The sequence below is a fragment of the Fusarium subglutinans genome, assembly GCF_013396075.1.
Source record: "Fusarium subglutinans strain NRRL 66333 chromosome Unknown NRRL66333_c0000028, whole genome shotgun sequence".
Lineage (NCBI taxonomy): Eukaryota > Fungi > Ascomycota > Sordariomycetes > Hypocreales > Nectriaceae > Fusarium > Fusarium subglutinans.
In genome coordinates, this window is record NW_023502091.1 from 64448 (window position 1) to 82984 (window position 18537).

The following is an 18537-nucleotide window of genomic DNA, read 5'->3' on the forward strand; positions in this document are numbered from 1 at the left end:
TAGGCAAAGTTTTGTCGTGGTTAAGGCGAGCAGGTCGGGGGAAGCCTGAAAGATTCTGGACTTGAGAACGGCTGGCAGCAGTTATGCGCTAAGCCTGTTTTGGCCTCCCTGAGCTCAGAGTGTTGCCTGAGGCTTGTTGCATGCACGAGTAGAGCTACTTTGCTGCACGTCCTCGAGGGCTGACTAAACACGAGTTTTTGGTGTAAAGTGGAAACCAGTCGCGGTTTTAGATGGGTGCTCAAAGTATAGATACTTGTACCCCTAAGAGATTGGATCCAATCACGCCCTCTGACGTTAGAGATCCGGGCAGTGACTCAGGCCTGGTCAATAGGTATGGTGAAACAGCTCACTGCTGTGGACTCTCAAGAGGCTACAAGAAAGAAGAAAGACACGCCCTGACTACATTAGTACTCAGAAGCTATAAGACATGCCTCAGAGAACAAAACATCAGACCTTAACTGAAAGAAGGTATCAAAATTAAACTCAGCAAAAGGTATCCTGAACTTATACCAAGTTACCAAAGTCTTTTCATCATGTAGGCTCGAGGTCCCGAGTTTTCTCTCCTCCCCTAGCCATGGTGTATCGAGACAGGTCTTGTGGGTCTTGAGAAGCAGATCTCATAATAGATTCTTTATGCTTTTCTTTCTGGGGCTAAAGTAATTCATTCATCCTATGATTGAGACGAAAATGGTATGTTTGCAACCAATCATCCCTACCTAGGTATTCCATGCAGCTTTAACTAGCCCCTCCGAATGCGACAAAGGCCCCCTTTGTTCTTTGCTGTCCATGTTCCACCCATCATCCCCTTTGTTATCTACTAACGCTTTCGGCCTCTTTTCCCGGCCGTGCTTTTCTGAACTGGTATCTTTTCCTCCAAATCGCTTTGACCCTCTCCAGGACTCCTACGTCTCATGGTACCGGTTGATACTGCGATGAATTCGTCCTCGCTGTCGCTCTCCCCGAGATTGAACAGGATTGGCATCCGGAAACTTTCTCCCTCGTCCAGGGTTTTTGATGGATCCAGGGTCAAGACATCAACCTCTTCATCTTCAGCATCTAGTCGTCGTCGGTGTATCTCCTCTTGCGCATAGATATCGAAGTCATCTTCCCGCTCGATGTACTCAACGTTCTCTTCCACTTCAGCAAAGTCAGGCGCCAGCGCCGACCATTTTTGCGGACTGACAACAGACCATATGTATATGCGACCAGTTTCCAGGCCGCAGGCAGCCAAGAGCGCGCGGGTGGGATGCCACTCTATCACGCCTTGTTCTTCTTTTGGATCCTTGAGCATGCAAACCAGACTGCCATGATTGCGCTCCCATACGTACAGCTCGTGGTTGTTATATGTCGAGGCAGCTACATATTCACCAGTCGCACTGAATGTGACATGATTCCATGATAGCCTGTTGACAACGTCCTGGAACTTGTGCTCCAGTGGTAATTGTAGTGTATCGAGGTCGAGGTTCTCGGCCAGTAAATTTGGCACTCGGAAAGTTCGAATAATTCGGTCTTGGCAATTAACTAATAACTCGCGTCCTGATACGGTCAGTCGCATGTTAGTAATGGCGCCCGAACATATCTTCTCCGACCAAATGATTTCGCATGTCGTCGCATCAATGATGTTGAGCTTTCCTTTGTTGGTTCCAGCGAGCACATGATCTCCAGTTGTACTCCAGATCGCAGAAGTTGTCATTTGTTTGGCATCTTCTTTGGCTTGCTTCTCGCGCAGTGCTGCATCGTCGGTACTCGGTCGCTTCGCGGCTGATGGGAGTATACGTTTCACGTCGACAGGATCGGTTATATCGACTAGGAGTGGCTGCTCTTCGTATAGCGCGGCGACAAATTTAAGGCTGACTCAAGTTAGTCAAGCTCAGGAGATGATCGCGCTTCCTTACTGGTTCCACGGGTGAGGCTCAGCCATATACGCAGGCGCGCGAAGACGAACCTCGCGTAGACGCTTTCCATCCTTAAGGTCCCAAAGGATAGCTTTCCATCCGTGGCAGGCCGTGAGAAGATACCGTCCACACCTTGACCAGCTCGTGACTGTGATGCTCTTATTGTGACCCCTCAATTTCCTCGCGACTCCCATCGTATCCATGTCCCAAATCACCACGGTTCCATCGACTCGGCCCGAAGCGAGGTAATCGCCCTGCCGATTAAAACGTAGAGTTGTCGCATGTCCTGAACGGATCGTATTTGTGATGTGCTCGGGGTAATCTTGGAGAAGATAGTCATCTGATAGTAGGAGATTCATTATAGCGGTATACTGAAAGTCGGCGTCATAGAATAGTAGTTAGAGTAAGGAGCTCGAGTTCCATCGACAAAAGAGTTTGTGCAAGCTCTAGAAACTGGCTTCAGCCGTGCTGTTGGAGGTGGGCTTGGTCTGCAAGGCTACAGGCGCAGGCCCACACGACCTAGGTAGGTGTGCAAATAGAAATGTGGCTGATGCTTTGTTCCTCAAGGTCACTTTTGACTTGGGTTAAGACGAGTGAAAGTCTTTTTATAGGGTTATTCTTTAAAAAATGGATCCGTATGAATTCAGTCCTCAGATGTAGGCGAGGGGAATGTGCTTTCTGCTCTTTGATGTAGGCAGTTGTCTGCTGCTCAAAGGCTTGAGAGAAGCTTTGGGCCCAGTAGTTGCTAAGTTACTGTGGGGCGTAAGAAACGGGTGAAGATAGATACAATGCCTCCAAGTTATCCATCGTCTCATAGCTACTTGCATAAATGAATCATGAAGATTTTTATACACCTAGTTAATAGTTCAGAATTTTGTCCCTATTGTTAAAACTCTTAGGCCTGAAATTGAGCGTAACTCTGTCTATTTGTTACCTATTGCTTTTCTCTCTAACATTTCTCTAGAGTAACCCCAAGAAGTACATAAAATATTCACTTCTCCACCATGTCATATTACACTCCCAAACAAATCAAACTGAGTCACAAACACCAGAGTCCAGAAACAGCCAGCGCATAATATTGCGGCCATCATTCTTTCTTCAACGGTCAAATTCTCATTGGACCTCGCAAAATGGCGAATTCCAAGTGAGTCGTCGCATTGCTTGTACCTATATCATCGCTAATCTAATGATCAAAGATTTGAGTATGTCCGTAACTTTGAGACGGCAGATCCGCTATTACCCAATACATGGATCGTGGTGCGAGTTGATGGAAGAGGCTTCACAAAGTACAGTTGAATTTTCTTCTTAATGGCTCTTCTGACAGTTGATAGAATGTGTGCTAAGTATGGCTTCGAGAAGCCAAATGATCGCCGTGCCCTTGATCTTATGAACACAGCCGCCAAGGCCGTCGTAACTGAGCTACCAGAAATCACCATTGCGTACGGCGTCAGTGATGAGTACAGGTTCGTAAGCCGAACCATGTCAAGGCTTTGTAGTACTGACACCCCCAACAGCTTCGTCTTTCACAAGGCATGCACTTTGTTTGATCGAAGAGCCAGGTTCGTTTACGCTCACTCTCCCATCCCCTGCTACGTCCAAAACTTACCATTTCCTAGTAAACTTGTTAGCACTGTCGTCTCGACATTCACTGCGAATTATGTATACTTCTGGTCGACTCACTTCCCAGACAGCCCGTTATCTCCTCCACTACCATCCTTCGATGGACGGGCAGTGTGCTACCCTAGTGTTCAAAATCTCCGGGATTACATGAGCTGGAGACAAGCAGATTGTAGGGTTCACAGCTATACAGATGACCCTGACTAACATAACTCAAGGTCACATAAATAACCTCTATAACACCTGTTTCTGGTCTTTGATTCAACTTGGAGGTCTTGACAATAAGGAAGCTGAGAGTACTCTGGCGGTAGGTGGCCATCTTGCGGAACTTGAACAAGCTGACTGTATCAGTGTACATTGGCAGCAGACAAAAACGAGATACTCTTCTCCCGCTTTTCCATCAACTACAACAACGAGCCCGAGATATACAGAAAGGGCAGTGTAATCTTCCGCGACGTACGTATGGTCTACACTTCCCCGCCAACCAGCACTGACACTAAACAGTACGAATTGGTTGACCCTGACTCTCATAATGCCATGCAAACTATCGACTCTCAAGCAGAGCCTGTTGAGCAATCCAAATCACAGAAGAAGAAGGATAAGAAGAGCCGAAACAAGGCTCGTGTAGTGGTGGAACACATGGACATCATCAAGGACGATTTCTGGAACCAAAGACCATGGCTCCTTTCCAACAAGCCTGGGAAGATTCCGAAACAGACGTAAATATACATCTATGGGGTATCATCCAAAATTTCCATTAACCTCAACTCCGTGAATATGCTTTCGCTTTGTATGCCTCCAAACTCCGATTTTCCATGTCCCTCTATCTTCTATTTCCCGGCCTCTTTAGCTCTTTGCCTCCTTTTCTCTTCTTTCTTTGCGCGCCGTCTTTTTTTCTCCTCGTCTGCGTCGCTTGATTCTGCTGAGGACTTGGAGGACTTGGAGGATTTGGAAGACTTTTTCGACTTGGACTTGAGCTCTCGGCGCGCTGCTTTCTCGGCCCTTCTCGCGGCCCGCGCTTCCTTTCGCTTCCTCTTTGCTTCCTTTTGGGCTTTCTTCTCCTCCTTGGTCTCTTTCCGAGGCTTGTCCTTATCAGACTTGTCGCCTTCTTGCTGATCACTGGATTCAGTTTCGGATGACTCCGTGCTCGAGTCGTTGATCGTGAGCTTGTCTATTGTTCCTTCGAGGAATCCGCCTCGTACGAAGGTCGTGTATACGGAGTATTTGCCGAGATTCTTCTCGAGGGCGTTCAGCTTGCCAGTCGTGACAGTCTGGACCACTTTCCCCTTCTTGGATGTATCAATACCCTTGAGTTGCTCATCAAATGCGTTCATCCACCACTGGTCGCTTGTGAAATGTTGCTTCTGGCCCAGTCCGCGAGTATTGTCTTTGCGATTCAGTAGCAGAGGTTTCGCAAGTCCAATTGAGTCGTCGGTTTTATGCAGGGAGTGTCCGGTGCCTCGCCATCCTTGGGAGGAAAGCAGCGCATGTGCATCCATCGTATGATTTTGCGTTGAGGTCCTCTTGCGGCCAACTATATGAGGGTTGATCTGGTGTCTGTCAAAGAGGGAACGGGATAAAGAATTGGAGGTTTCAATCAAAGTTGGACGGTTGAGGGACGCGATTGGGAAATTTTTTAGCGGGGCTGGCTTATCAGACCCCAGATTGGTGTTATCAATGCTTGCTCTTTAAAGTGAATTCGCTGCACTTTGATCCTGCGACAATAGAAACAAAGTAGTGAAAGTTTTACTATTCTTACACAGGGCTATGAAGCTTTGATAAAACAACTTATCGGAGAGTAAGCTTATTGATAACTCTTATTTATTTATTATTTATTTTGTGATATATATAGAGCGTGGCCGTTTCAGCCACCTCCACGATCTGGGTAAACTCCGGTACAGGAAATAGCCAGGGGCTCACGTGCCACCCACCAGGCATATGTTGGTTGAGGTATCCGTAAGTTTGCGACAGACCACGCCTCAATTTATCAACTCTTTCAAACCTTCGCCTCCAAACCCGCTAAAATGCCCATGGACGAACGCGAGCTTGGGCAGCGCATCAAGGCGCTGACAAAATGTGTTGCTGCGAATGAGCCCCCCGAGAACGCCATCAAGTTGCTCGAGACACTGAAGAAGGATGCTTCTCCCACTGAAGAGATGCTACGGGTACGTACGCGGTTCAGGAAGCGATAGAGAGAGCGCTTTTTGGCGCGCGTTTTGAATATATACACGTCTTGGTTGGTCTGCACAAATGCATAGTCGCATTTCTCGCATTTCTTTCTTTCTACAAATTTGCGACCTCAGCGGATCTATCGGATATTGCACTCTTGATTCCACATGGGCTTTGCTAATACTGAGATCTTCGTCATAGGCTACAAGAGCCGGTGTTTTTGTCGGTAAACTTAGGTCAAATTCTAATAAGGACATCGCCCGTGCCGCCGCCGAACTCGTCAACAAGTGGAAGAAGTTGGTCGAACAGGAAAAGCACTCGAAGCTACAACGAGCAAAGGTCGGCTCAGGATCTCCAGCCCCAGCTCCATCATCAGCGCCCGCGTCATCTCCTGCTCCTCCTCCTCCATCATCAGCCGGTGCCTCTGGGGCCAAATACAAGGGCGACATCGAGAAGCGAAAATACGAGACGGACAACGTGAACGTCAAGCGCACCGATTCTAGCGTTCGAAACTCATGCATTGGGCTCATCTACAATGGCCTCGCCTATCGATCAACGGCAACCGAGACCGACGTCATTACTAGAGCCGTCGCTGTTGAGCATGCCGCGTATACCAAATTCAAAGGGGAAACACCCGACTACAAGAAGAAGATCCGGTCACTTTTCACCAACCTCAAGAACAAGTCCAATCGGGAACTCGGGCGCAGCGTCTTGTCCGGTGAGATCACGGCCGAGAAATTTGTTGTCATGACCGACGACGAGCTCAAGAGCGAGGAGCAACGCAAGAAGGAGCTTGAACTAGAAAAGGAGAACATGAAGAAGGCCCAGGTCCCGATGGCTGAGAAGAGTATCAGCGAGAGTCTGGAGTGTGGTCGTTGTAAGAAGAAGCAGGTCAGCTACACGCAGGCGCAGACCCGAGCTGCTGATGAACCTATGACAACTTTCTGCGAATGTATGGCGTGCGGGCACCGATGGAAGGTAAGTCTTGTCACTCTCAACTGAAATTTGGCGACGTAACTAACGCGGGATACCTCAGTTTTCTTAATAATATCTTATGCAAGGAGTCTGGAGGATCAGGGATGGCACAATGCTAAACTAGACTAACACTTAGGTAATTTCTGCCTATCAGATTCATAAAGACCTTTCAAGCTCTTCAAGTTGCTGGCCTACCTAATCAACTTCACCTTTATATACCCCATTAATAGAATTAATTGTAAATGATCGTAATCTCATCACAAGGCCTATGTAAGTTACTAGCCCTTAGTTCTGGACAGGCGAGTTGCGTCCCAGTCGAGGAGGCGCTATTGGGATGTTTCATCATAGCATCATGGATCCATATCATGATAAGGAGAACTACATGCCCATTAGGTGACTCTTTTCTAGTTTATTTGTCCTCTTCAAAGCCTCTGGCTGATACTTACACTGCTCGTATTTCCATTTTGCCTACCCTATACGCTTTGAAAGACTTCAGGAATTCTTGTATGTATATGCGCATATACAGAGTAATATACCGAGCACAACGGTAAGGTTCAAAGTGTTGGATAATTGTTCACATCGTAATCACACCAATTTGTCGCTTCTTTTCAACCTTATTGTAGATCTAGTCCCAATTTCCAACCATCTTCGGAGTGAGTGGTTAGAAAGCTCAATACCTTTGGCCTTGGACGTCGAAAAGGGCAAAGATGTACTTGTTGACGCAAGTGGAATATTTGGCTTTTCACAATTATCATTTTAGCACTGCGGTCTAATAACACGTTCTGTCTGACCTGTAAGTTCTACCCCTGAGATATGCAACTGATCTCATAACCAAGATATGACCAAATAGTGCTATGTATGACGTTAGATCTACAAGTCCCATTACTAGTGCTAGGACTCCTAGACTCCCAAGACAATTAGTATTTACTACTCCGTAAAACGCATTCGTTTTCAGTCCACTGCGATATATCATCCGTCTCTTTCTTTTTGATAAGGACAGAACTTCTGTATCTTCTTGGCCGTACGCACGTGACGAAGGTCTAGGCATATTACGACTCCTTCAGTGATTACATCACACCAATGACAACCCGTCTGCACCTCACATCAGGCTTCGGTGGTACAGTTCTGAGCCTGGTTAGAGCCTACGACTGCATGTTTCAGTATTGCACAACCAACAACGCTGCCTGCCTAGCAAGTAGGACTTTCAGCCTGAAACTGAGCTTTTAATCCTTGATCCTGCATATACACGGGCCGTGCTCAGGCCATGACTTATTGACACCGTAGCCAACGCGTACTATATAACGAATTGCCCAGCTCATAACCAGCCTGTTTAGCAACAAGCCCGTCCAGAGTTCCGTTCGGGTCGATATCGTCAAAATGGCTCCAACATGCTCAGATCCTCGTCAGATCGTCATCACACTCAACCCCGCGCGTCGCCAAGCCCTCCTCAAGCTCGTTGATGAGATCACTACTTACATGAGTGATCAACTTCAAGCTTCCGACGATGAGCTTGGCCCTGTCCTATCAACCCCTCGAAATGAGAGTGGACCTTCTACACCAAGAGACGAAGACAGGTCGTCGACACCCAGGAATGACGATTCTGATCGAAATGCTCAGCAGCAGCAGCCTAACAAGCCATCGGCGCAGGCACTACGTATCCAGAAAGCTGCTATAAAGCATTTGAAGGAGTGGAAAAAAGAATTCATGCCCAAGCTGGAAGAGATTGTTCGTGTCAAGGATGATCACAAGATTCAGGAGGAAAGGCGCAAACATCAACAGGAGGCTGAAAAGAGGAAGCTCGATACACCCGAAGAAGGCGAGAATCTCATCAGCTTTGGGGAGAACAAGATATATAAGTCCGAGGATATTGCCTCTCTGCAGGCTCTATATCATCCTATCCCCACAAGACTGAAGACGATCCCTGCTGCTGACAGAAGAGAGGCCATATCATGTATCCTGCTCCTTCTGCTTTCCACGGGCAAGTATTCCGCCCACACTCGAGCACTTGCGCTCTATCTTGCTTCTTCTCTGGAGATTTCCCAGACTTTCCTTATCAAGGAAGAAATGGAAATTGCCAAAACTCTTCTCGAATCCTCCAAGGACCAAGATAAGCAGCAGGAGGTCATGTCTGCCGAGGCCGAAGCCTCCAAGCGCCGAGAAGACAACAAATTCAGTCGTTTTTGGAAAGTCGGGCTTGCTTCTGTTGCCGGTGCAGCTGTGATCGGCGTCACTGGTGGTCTGGCTGCACCTCTTGTCGCTGGAGCTGTTGGTGGTATCCTCGGTGGCGTGGGTTTGGGAGGTGTTGCTAGTTTTCTTGGTATCTTCTGGATGAATGGTGCTCTCGTAGGCGCTTTATTTGGTGCATATGGAGGAAAGATGACTGTAAGCCACTTTTCGAAATCCTGTCCATTCCCGACTAACATTGCAGGGTGAAATGATGGACAAGTACGCAAAGGAAGTTGAGGACTTCTGCTTTATTCCTCTCAGGGGCGAATGGGGAGAGGTCTTTAATGCAGAACAGGACCAAGCACAAGCACAGGAACGGCGACTGCGTGTTACAATTGGAATCAACGGCTGGCTTCGCGATGAGGATGACGTGACAAAGCCATGGCGTATTCTTGGTGACGACACTGAAGTCTTCGCTCTGCGCTATGAGATGAAGTCTCTCATTGCCTTGGGACATGCCCTACGAAGTATGGTCGAATCGTTTGCCTGGAAGAAGCTCAAGGTCGAGATCATCAAACGCACTGCCTTTGCAACCCTGCTTGCGGCGCTTTGGCCTATCCAGGTACTTGCTGCTGCATCCAACATCGATAATCCTTTTGGCCATGCACATAACCGATCTCGAAAAGCAGGCCAGCTACTTGCTGACGCTCTGATCAACAAAGTCCAAGGCGAGAGGCCTGTCACCCTAGTCGGATATTCCCTTGGCGCTACAGCAATCCATGCCTGCTTGCAGTCCCTTGCTGAGCGACACGCTTTTGGCCTCATTGATTCAGTTGTCATCATCGGCGCTCCGGCTCCCTCAGCCCCTCCTCACTGGCGTACTCTTCGTACTGTTGTCTCTGGAAAGATCTTCAATGTCTATTCAGAGAACGATATGATTCTCGGATTCGTCTACCGGGCCCATAGTCTCTCCATGGGAGTCTCAGGCTTACAGAATATCCAGGAGGTTGAGGGTATCCAGAACCTCGATCTGAGCGATTCCGTCAGTGGACACCTCCGGTATCCCGACCTCATCGGTGAAATTCTTAACAGATGTGGGTTTGTTGGAATCAAGACAACATCCGAGATCGAAAAGGATGATGTGATTTTGATGAAGGACCGTCATGCCGAGGGTGAGTTGATCGATTTCGAAGGCACTACAGTCGAGAGAAAGGAGAGTCCTCAGTCGCCGAGCCATGAGCAAATTGAAAAGGATCTTCATGGGCTAAACATCTCCCCTCCGGCTCTTGTTTCGCCATCACAGCCTCCAGGCCAGGGAAAGTCACCACAACAGTCCAGCAATGAGAACCCGCCGCTTCCTCAACAACCGACTCCCCAGGACGGCAAAGAAGAAGCACCAAAGCTGCCCCGACGGCCTGTAGCGAGCCAAGTACAGCCATCATCAGGACCGGATGATGAAACGGGACCGCCATTGCCCCGACGCCCTACTGAAACTCAACAGGAAGATAGGCCTGCTATTCCCCGCAAGCCAGTTGGAGCTGATAAGGAAGCCAACCCCCTTCTTCCTCGACGTTTTGAATCCTCGCACGATACTCATCAGCAACAACAACGACCCTGGACGCCCGAGTCCAATCTTACAGATGATGAGGAATATGGTCACATTGCCATGGTGAACTATGACAGCGACCACAGTACAAAATGAGGACAGAATCTATTTGATAGAAAGACTGGACGAAATGGAGTGATCATCAAACCTGGTCCAGTAGGAGACGCCGAGTTCACATTTGCCCTTTTAAATTTCAAGTAGTAACCATATCGATAAGCCCCTGGGCCATATATGTGGTAGAGATGCATAATCCTAGTATATGATCATAAGACTAAGCATCCGTGATTGATGAGACTGCACTATGATCTCAGGATACTGAAACTTAGAACTAGATCTCGAATAATAACCTCAAGCCTATACAAGCCATGACAATGGAAAGCACAGAACCATGCATCCCCGGGGAGCAAGAAAACCCAAGATTTAGAAAGAGGATATTGGAATAAACTTAGTCAAGAGTCCCCTAAACTTGGGCAAAATTACCTTGATATTTTTATTACTTAGGGTCAAGGTTCTAATATTAAGTTTTCTGCCTCCTAGTCTTCTGAATAGGAAACCCGAGAGACGATTGAAGATATTAATCTATTATATACCTATGCTTCGTTTCATGAAACCCACTCATCTTTCTCGGTTTGTTCGCATCTCATTCATCATGCCCGGGTATACCTAGATCGGTAAACAAATCCTTTGCCTCATCCTCGCTTTCGAGCCCCATCTCTTTGATGTGTTTCCAGAACTTGCTCAGATGTCTCGTTCCAGAGTCGCACAGGATAGTAACAACACGGCTCCCCTTTGGAAGTCTCATAGCTGCCTCAACCGCGGCGACACAGTTGACAGAGCTGCTGCTGCCGATGAATATACCGTCGTGCTCAACTAGCCAGCGCGCCATGCGACAGGCTTGCGCGTCTGTCACCCGCACAGCATCATCGATGAGTTCGCGGCCCGCTTCGAAGTTCTCAGTCAGACGCGTGATTCCGATGCCTTCGACCATAGTGTCAACCTGCTGCCTACGTCGTGTACCCTCACGTTCTGTTGAAGAGTACATAACGCCATGGCGGACTTTGTTGTAGAGACCACTGCCCTGGGGGTCGGCGAGAACGACTTTGACATCTGTTGCCTTCTGCTCCTCCTTCAGATACTTTGCCACGCCAGAGACTGTTCCTCCTGTACCAGCTCCTGCGACGAAAGCGTCCAGCTGGCCATTTGTCTGCCGCCAAATTTCGGGACCCGTTGCATTGAAATGTGCTTTCCAGTTGGCCTCGGACTCAAACTGGTTTGCGAAGAAACCCTTACTGCCATCCTTGGCCTTGCTGGCATGTTCTTTCGCACGCCTCCGAGCCAGGTTGACAAAGTGATCGGGGCTTGTGATAGGCGCGGGAGTGACTCGCTCAACGGTTGCGCCAAGATGGAGGAGTAGATCAGACTTTTCAAGAGCCATGTCGCTAGGCATACAAATATGAGCGCGATATCCCATTGCTCGGGCAAGAGTTGCGAGTGAGATACCCGTGCTCCCTACTGTGCCTTCGTATATGGTATCACCCTTATGTGGTGTTAGTAGACCCTTGGATTCTGCCTCCCGAATCATGTTAAGCGCAACACGATCCTTGGGTGAATTTCCAGCGCCATTGAGGAACTCTGCTTTGGCCATGATGATCCGGCCTGTGGCTTTTGATAAAGACTGAATCTTTATAAGAGGTGTGTTACCGATGGTAGCTTCTATGCCATCTACCAGGCTATTCCTCACCACATCGTAAGACGTTGATGTTGAGGGTTGAGACTCATGATCCTGAAGCTCAACAGGGTCTCCCCAGAAAAGACTCGATCTTCGGCCACCACCTGTATTTGCCCGCCTCTTACGCTGGAACCGACGTTCAAGATCTGGGTAAAAGTCCTTGAAACCTAAAGTGACGAGAATGCCAGTTGTGAAGGCGAAGACAACGGCAGCGGTACCGTAGGCTTTTGGGTGGTCGCTGAGCGCCATTTTTGGAAGTCTTTGGCTAGTGTACCCAATGAACTCATCAATTGGGCGTCCACTGGAGAACTAGAATGCCTGCATTATTAAGTACGCCCCTGGTAAGATGAGGTTGAGGTTGAAACTTGAATGATCTTGGTAAAAGCTCAGTAATAAGGTAAGAGTACATGCTGTGTAGAATTAATGAGCCTTGTTGTGTGGGTGATGTCATGTGGAGCTCTAGTGCCTTAGTATATCACCGCTATAAATTTGACCTCTAATAGTAGGATATCCATGATATGATTATGTTTTGATTTCTGAATTAAACACTGATCTCTAGGGCCGAATACTCAAAAGCTTTTGATTATTATTCTACCACTAATTCTACAAAAGAAGATATGCTGACTGACCCATCATTGTTATAACCGCACTTGAAGCCCCTCCATACCTTACTCACGAGAGCTCCAGAGAATAGACATTTCGTTCGATACCAAGGATAACAGTTGATTTCACACGACAATTGTATGAAGCTCAAATGATGAAGCTATTCATAATCTTAAAAAGGAAAACTCGCACATGATCACCCGGATATTATTAATTAATTGGCATATCTCTGCTCTCACTCCTAGCCCGAGGTACACCCGACCAGTTAAGACCCACACTCTCCAATGTAAACCATCTCAAACCTCAAAACACCAAATCCTCAAGAACCAACATGTTGACGATATAACAAGAGTTTCTCCAACATGGACTCTCCAATCGTGGCCCAAATCTTCCGCCAACTTTTCCACCACCGGCCTCCAGGCTGTAAAGGCGTCAGAAACCTCGCCAGTCTTCGCAATGGCCTTCGAACCACTATCGTCAGCCACCAGAGCCGCTTCTACGTTGCGGGACGACCCTCCAGTGATCGCGGAATGAAGAAAAACGAGAGTCGATGGCAGCAGCGCACGAATATTCTGCCCCAAGACCGATCTGCCGAGTTCGCAGAGTTCCCCTACATATCGATTGACGAGCTCAAGCAACGGACAGAACGACCACGAAAGGTCAAGATGCTGCTGAGAGACTTTATTGACGGCATGACACTCGAGTATCCCTCTCGGAATAGTAGAATAACCTGGCTTTAGACAGTCTTTACAATCCCTCGTATGGATACTTCTCCAAACAAGCCGTCATCTTCAGCCCTGGCGAGCCCTTCGACTTCAACTCAATGCGCGATGAGATTGAGTTCCAGGCCGAGCTAGGCCGTCGATACACCGAATTCGAGGATATCCTTGATGAGCGAGAAGGAGAGAACCCAACACGCCAGCTATGGCACACGCCTACCGAGCTCTTTCGCCCATACTACGGCGAGGCCATCGCCCGCTACCTTGTCACGAATTATCGCCTCACCACATATCCCTACCACGATCTTCTGATCTACGAAATGGGCGCTGGTCGTGGAACCCTCATGCTCAACATCCTGGACTACATCCGAGAAGTCGATCCTCAAGTGTACGCCCGCACAAAGTTCAACATCATAGAGATTTCCTCCACACTCGCCGCGCTGCAAAACAGACATCTTCTCTCCACGGCTGCGTCTCGAGGCCACGCGGATAAGGTCGAGATTATCAACCGCTCCATCTTCGACTGGGACCAGTACGTGCCGTCGCCTTGTTTCTTTCTTGCCATGGAGGTCTTTGATAACTTCTCCCACGATGGTATCCGCTACGACGTTGCTACGGAGCAGCCCCTGCAAGGCCACGTGCTGATCGATGGTGACGGCGACTTTTACGAATTCTACTCTCAAGAGTTGGACCCTCTTGCTGCGCGATACTTCCGTGTCAGACACGCTGCCACAGGGGGAAACTATCCTAAACCGTACCCCAGCAATGCCGTTCTACGATATCTATCCACCAAAATACCCTTTGCTGCCAACCTCTCGGATCCAGAATTTATCCCCACACGGCTGATGCAGTTCTTCGACGTTCTTGAGAAGTACTTTCCAGGCCATCGTCTTGTGACTTCTGACTTTGACTGGCTGCCTCAAGCCGTCAAGGGTATGAATGCACCTGTTGTTCAGACACGGTACCACAGAAAGATGGTGCCCGTCACAACCCCCTTGGTAAGCTACAAAGCCCACTGTTGTTGAATATTGGTAAACTAACATCACATAGGTCCATCAAGGATACTTTGATATTCTGTTTCCAACAGATTTCCGCGTCACAGAGGCCATCTACCGCGCCATCACGGGCAAGTTGACTCGTGTTATGTCGCATGGCGATTTCATGCGCAAGTGGGCATATGTCGAGGACACCGAAACTCGAAGCGGAGAGAACCCCTTGATATCAAACTATCGCAACGCCAGCGTTCTTGTAACCGTATAAAATTAACCATGTAACAAAAGCCAAAGCAAAAGGCCATGTAGATATACATCAGGGTTGGGAAAAGATACAGCGTATACCCTCTCATCAAACCAATATGTCATCAATGGTGTTCTTTATTCATCGTACTTCCTATGGCAATGGTAAACGGCCATGCCTATTTAAACGCTCTATGTCCTTTCTTTTATCTGACCAGGTCCCCGAAATTACTCCCATGTGAATGAACAATTATGAATTCCCATTGAGCAGAGTAGAAACACACTTCTTTGTTCTTCAAACTTTACAGCTTCAGCTTTTCGTTGAGCCACTTTGTCGCAGTCTCAACACCTTCATCAATGTTCTCAGGCTTAGTGCCCTGGCCTTGTCGTACAGGTTCCTTGCCGCCCGATCGGCCACCAATAATCTCCGACACGGAGGCAGCCCATTGCTCAGCAGTGACGCCTTGAGAAGCGAGGTGCTGAAATAGTCAGTTAGTGTATGCAGTACTAATTATACGGGTAGACTTACAGTTCCAACGTAGACACCATGTGCAACGGCACCCTCCTCCTTGCTACCAGCAAACAGGTAAACAGTCTTCTCCTTATCCTTACCCTGATAGTGCTTGACCACATCAGGCAGGGCCTTGCTACCGGTGGCACCAACGGGCAGGCGGCCAACGAACCACTTGGCATCCCTGTTAGCCTCGAAGTACTTCTGGACAATATCAAGCGCGGTCTTCGACTCGGCCTTCTGGCGCTTCTTCTGCTCAGCAATCACAGCAGCAGAAATCTTCTGGAAACGCTTGTTGAACTCGTTCTTTGTCAAAGTCGAGATTGTCAGCTGGCTGAGCTCCACAGATACGGCCTTGATTTGAGCCTCCTTCTCAGGACCGAACGGCAACTTGTCGAGAGCATCAATCTTCTTGGAGAATTCATCGGCCTCACGCTGAACCTGGTGAGCAGCTTCACCAGTGTAGGCAATGATGCGGCGAATACCCTTTGCGATACCACTCTCCTCAATGAGGATGAGGTCTTTGATCAAGCCAGTCTGCTCAACGTGGGTACCGCCACAGAACTCAACACTGTACTGACGCCATTCCTTCTTCTTGGGGTCGGCGAGCATCTCATCGATATCTCTGCCGATAGAGACAACACGTACAGGATCGGGATAGGTCTCGCCAAAGACAGCACGGCAGCCCTCAATCTGGCGAGCAAGCCCTAGATCAACCTCCTTGGAAAAGATCTTGTCCTTACGGCGAATGTACGAGTTCGACATGTCCTCAATCTTCTTCAGCTCCTCAATCTTGACGCCAGTCTTGTGGGAGAAATCGAAACGGAGCTTCTCGTTGTCCACCAAAGAACCCTTCTGGTTGACATCATCACCAAGAACCTCTCTTAGGGAGTGGTTCAGAATGTGAGTACCGCTGTGATTGTTGCGGATAGGAGATCGGCGCAATTCATCGTACTCGCAGATGACCTCGTCACCGGAGGAAAGTGTACCATACTCAATATATCCGTTGTGTAGGATATAGCCACCATAGTTCTGAACATCAAGAACCTTGAACTCGGCGACATCGTCAATAACGATGCGTCCAGTGTCAGCGACCTGACCACCTGATTCGGCGTAGAAGTTGGTCTTGTCGATCAAGAGACCCAGAGCAGTCTTCTCGGGGACGTCCTTGGTCGACTTAAGGAAGGATTGGCCGTCGTAAATGAGTTGGACCTTGCCCTTGGTGTCACCCTGAGCAAACTTGGCGTCATCGTTGGTTCGCTCAACCTTAAGATCCTTCTCGAGCTCAGAGATTTGGTGGACATTGAGCTTGGAGAAAGTCTGGACAGACTCCTTAACAGCTTTACTGGCCTCACGAGCCTTGATTCGAGCAGCCTCAACCTCAGCATCATCAATCTCGAGGCTTCGCTCTTCAGCCATCAATCGAGTAAGATCCACGGGGAAACCAAAAGTGTCATAAAGTCGCCAAACGACATCACCCTCGAGCTTCTTGGAGCCGCCCTTGGTGGCCTCGGCAGCATACTTCTCGAACTGAGCCTCACCACGATCCAGAGTGCGGGCAAAGGCGACCTCCTCCTCATCGAGAATCTCCTTAATGTCTTGCTGCTTCTTGACAAGCTCGGGGAATTGCTCGCCCATCTGGTCAACAAGCGCAGGCAGGATCTTGGAGAAGAAGGCGCCGATATCGGCGTTGAAATACTTTCGAGCATATCGCACACCTCGTCTTAGTACACGTCGGACAACATAACCTCGGCCGTCATTGTTGGGAACAGCGCCATCAGCGATGGAGAAAGAAAGGGTTCGGATGTGATCAGCAACTACACGGTAGGCGGTATCAATGCCATCGACATCATCCTTGCCATACTTGTCGGCGTAGGGTCGGGCGCCAGTGACCTCCTGGATCTTCTGGAAGAGAGGGGTGAAGCAATCGGTGGCATAGTTGGAAACAGTATCCTGGAGGGCAGAAACCAGTCGCTCGTAGCCCATGCCGGTGTCGATATGCTTGGCGGGGAGAGACTTGAGGCTGCCATCCTTTTGTCGATCATACTGCATGAAAACGTTGTTCCAAACCTCGACAACCATAGGATCATCCATGTTGACGAGGCTGGCAGCATTGCGGCCTCCACCGACCTTGTCGTAGTGGATCTCACTGCAAGGACCACAGGGACCTTGGTCACCCATCTCCCAGAAGTTATCCTTCATGTTCCCAGGAAGGATGTGATCCTCGGGAACACCAACCGAGAGCCAGAGCTCCTTGGCCTCCAAATCAGGCTCCAGCTTCAACTTCTCGTCACCCTCGAAGTATGTAACGTAAAGACGATCGGGATCCAGACCATAGACCTTTGTCAAAAGCTCCCAGGAATATGAGACAGCCTCCTTCTTGAAGTAATCGCCGAAAGACCAGTTACCCAACATCTCGAAGAATGTGTGGTGATAGCTATCCTTGCCGACATCGTCGAGATCGTTGTGCTTGCCACCAGCACGAATACACTTTTGACTGTCGACAGCGGCCTTGAGGCCGGCCATGGGATCGGTCTTGCCAATGGTGCCGAGGAAGATGGGCTTGAACTGGTTCATGCCGGCATTAGTGAAGAGTAGGGTGGGGTCATTGTGAGGGACGACAGATGAAGAGGGGACTGAAGCAGAAGAAGTCTTGTTAGCGATTTTTGAGTCAGAGGAGAGAAAAACCAAGTAGATAGTGGTGTTGAGGCGATTCTTCTCGAGAAATTGGATATAATTTCAATATCATTCAATGTAGTGAGACGAAGTGCCCGCGCTATCGCAATCGCATACCAATTGTGTGACCCCTCTGCTCGAAGTACTCAAGAAAGGTCTTGCGCACGCGCGCAGCGGGCCACTTGAGCTCCGACTCGGCCATGGTCGCGCTGGAATAAGACCGACGTAGAATAAATAAAGGCAATCTCTTGTTAGTCGCAGTCCTGAAGATATTCCGCGCAGGCGCTGCAGTGAGTATCGGCCGTGGAGGAATCGTCGTGGTGGTAGTGGTGGGGGGTTCTGATTGAAGATTGTGGAGGAGAAGTCGATGTTGCTGGGGTCTGAGTTGGAGATGCAGTTGCTGTGGCGGCGTAGGCGTAGGCGAAGGTGCAGGCGCAGGCGGAGGAGGGTAGAAAGTTCTACAAGAATGAGTCAAGACCGAGACGGATACATAAGGCCCACGCTCTCCCGCGCCGATAATCGTCCTCAAGCCCCGGGGCCTACAGCGCCGACTCCAACGCCCGCAACCGCTGAAGCTCACTGCAGTATTTCCGTTTCCGCCCCTAGTGACACTCGCCCGATTGATGCACGCCCACA

General features: G+C 48.9%; 8 protein-coding genes across 8 annotated transcripts; 4 read left to right on the top strand and 4 right to left on the bottom strand.

Annotated features, from left to right (window-relative positions):
• Positions 1-817: 817 nt before the first annotated feature.
• On the bottom strand, positions 818-2254 carry FSUBG_3204 (COMPASS component SWD1; the record flags this gene model as incomplete). Its single annotated transcript, XM_036681060.1, has 2 exons — positions 818-1850; positions 1896-2254. 2 exons carry the CDS (start codon positions 2252-2254, stop codon positions 818-820), a joined length of 1392 nt encoding a protein of 463 aa, XP_036541165.1.
• Positions 2255-3025: 771 nt separating this feature from the next.
• Positions 3026-4235, top strand: FSUBG_3205 (tRNA(His) guanylyltransferase; the record flags this gene model as incomplete). Its single annotated transcript, XM_036681061.1, has 8 exons — positions 3026-3039; positions 3092-3181; positions 3227-3358; positions 3410-3454; positions 3512-3684; positions 3731-3819; positions 3864-3968; positions 4017-4235. The coding sequence occupies 8 exons, from the start codon at positions 3026-3028 to the stop codon at positions 4233-4235; spliced, it is 867 nt and encodes a 288-aa protein (XP_036541166.1).
• A 107-nt stretch (positions 4236-4342) lies between these two features.
• Positions 4343-5011, bottom strand: FSUBG_3206 (DNA-directed rna polymerase ii subunit rpb1; the record flags this gene model as incomplete). The annotated part of the gene is made up of 1 exon (XM_036681062.1): positions 4343-5011. The coding sequence occupies one exon, from the start codon at positions 5009-5011 to the stop codon at positions 4343-4345; it is 669 nt and encodes a 222-aa protein (XP_036541167.1).
• Positions 5012-5536: 525 nt separating this feature from the next.
• FSUBG_3207 (transcription elongation factor S-II) lies at positions 5537-6683 on the top strand (the record flags this gene model as incomplete). The annotated part of the gene is made up of 2 exons (XM_036681063.1): positions 5537-5677; positions 5883-6683. 2 exons carry the CDS (start codon positions 5537-5539, stop codon positions 6681-6683), a joined length of 942 nt encoding a protein of 313 aa, XP_036541168.1.
• A 1350-nt stretch (positions 6684-8033) lies between these two features.
• Positions 8034-10524, top strand: FSUBG_3208 (uncharacterized protein; the record flags this gene model as incomplete). Its single annotated transcript, XM_036681064.1, has 2 exons — positions 8034-9038; positions 9085-10524. The coding sequence occupies 2 exons, from the start codon at positions 8034-8036 to the stop codon at positions 10522-10524; spliced, it is 2445 nt and encodes an 814-aa protein (XP_036541169.1).
• A 544-nt stretch (positions 10525-11068) lies between these two features.
• FSUBG_3209 (cysteine synthase A) lies at positions 11069-12406 on the bottom strand (the record flags this gene model as incomplete). The annotated part of the gene is made up of 1 exon (XM_036681065.1): positions 11069-12406. One exon carries the CDS (start codon positions 12404-12406, stop codon positions 11069-11071), a length of 1338 nt encoding a protein of 445 aa, XP_036541170.1.
• Positions 12407-13122: 716 nt separating this feature from the next.
• On the top strand, positions 13123-14739 carry FSUBG_3210 (uncharacterized protein; the record flags this gene model as incomplete). Its single annotated transcript, XM_036681067.1, has 3 exons — positions 13123-13463; positions 13505-14477; positions 14530-14739. 3 exons carry the CDS (start codon positions 13123-13125, stop codon positions 14737-14739), a joined length of 1524 nt encoding a protein of 507 aa, XP_036541171.1.
• Positions 14740-15016: 277 nt separating this feature from the next.
• FSUBG_3211 (Alanyl-tRNA synthetase) lies at positions 15017-18103 on the bottom strand (the record flags this gene model as incomplete). The annotated part of the gene is made up of 3 exons (XM_036681068.1): positions 15017-15193; positions 15244-17861; positions 18019-18103. The coding sequence occupies 3 exons, from the start codon at positions 18101-18103 to the stop codon at positions 15017-15019; spliced, it is 2880 nt and encodes a 959-aa protein (XP_036541172.1).
• Positions 18104-18537: the final 434 nt, after the last annotated feature.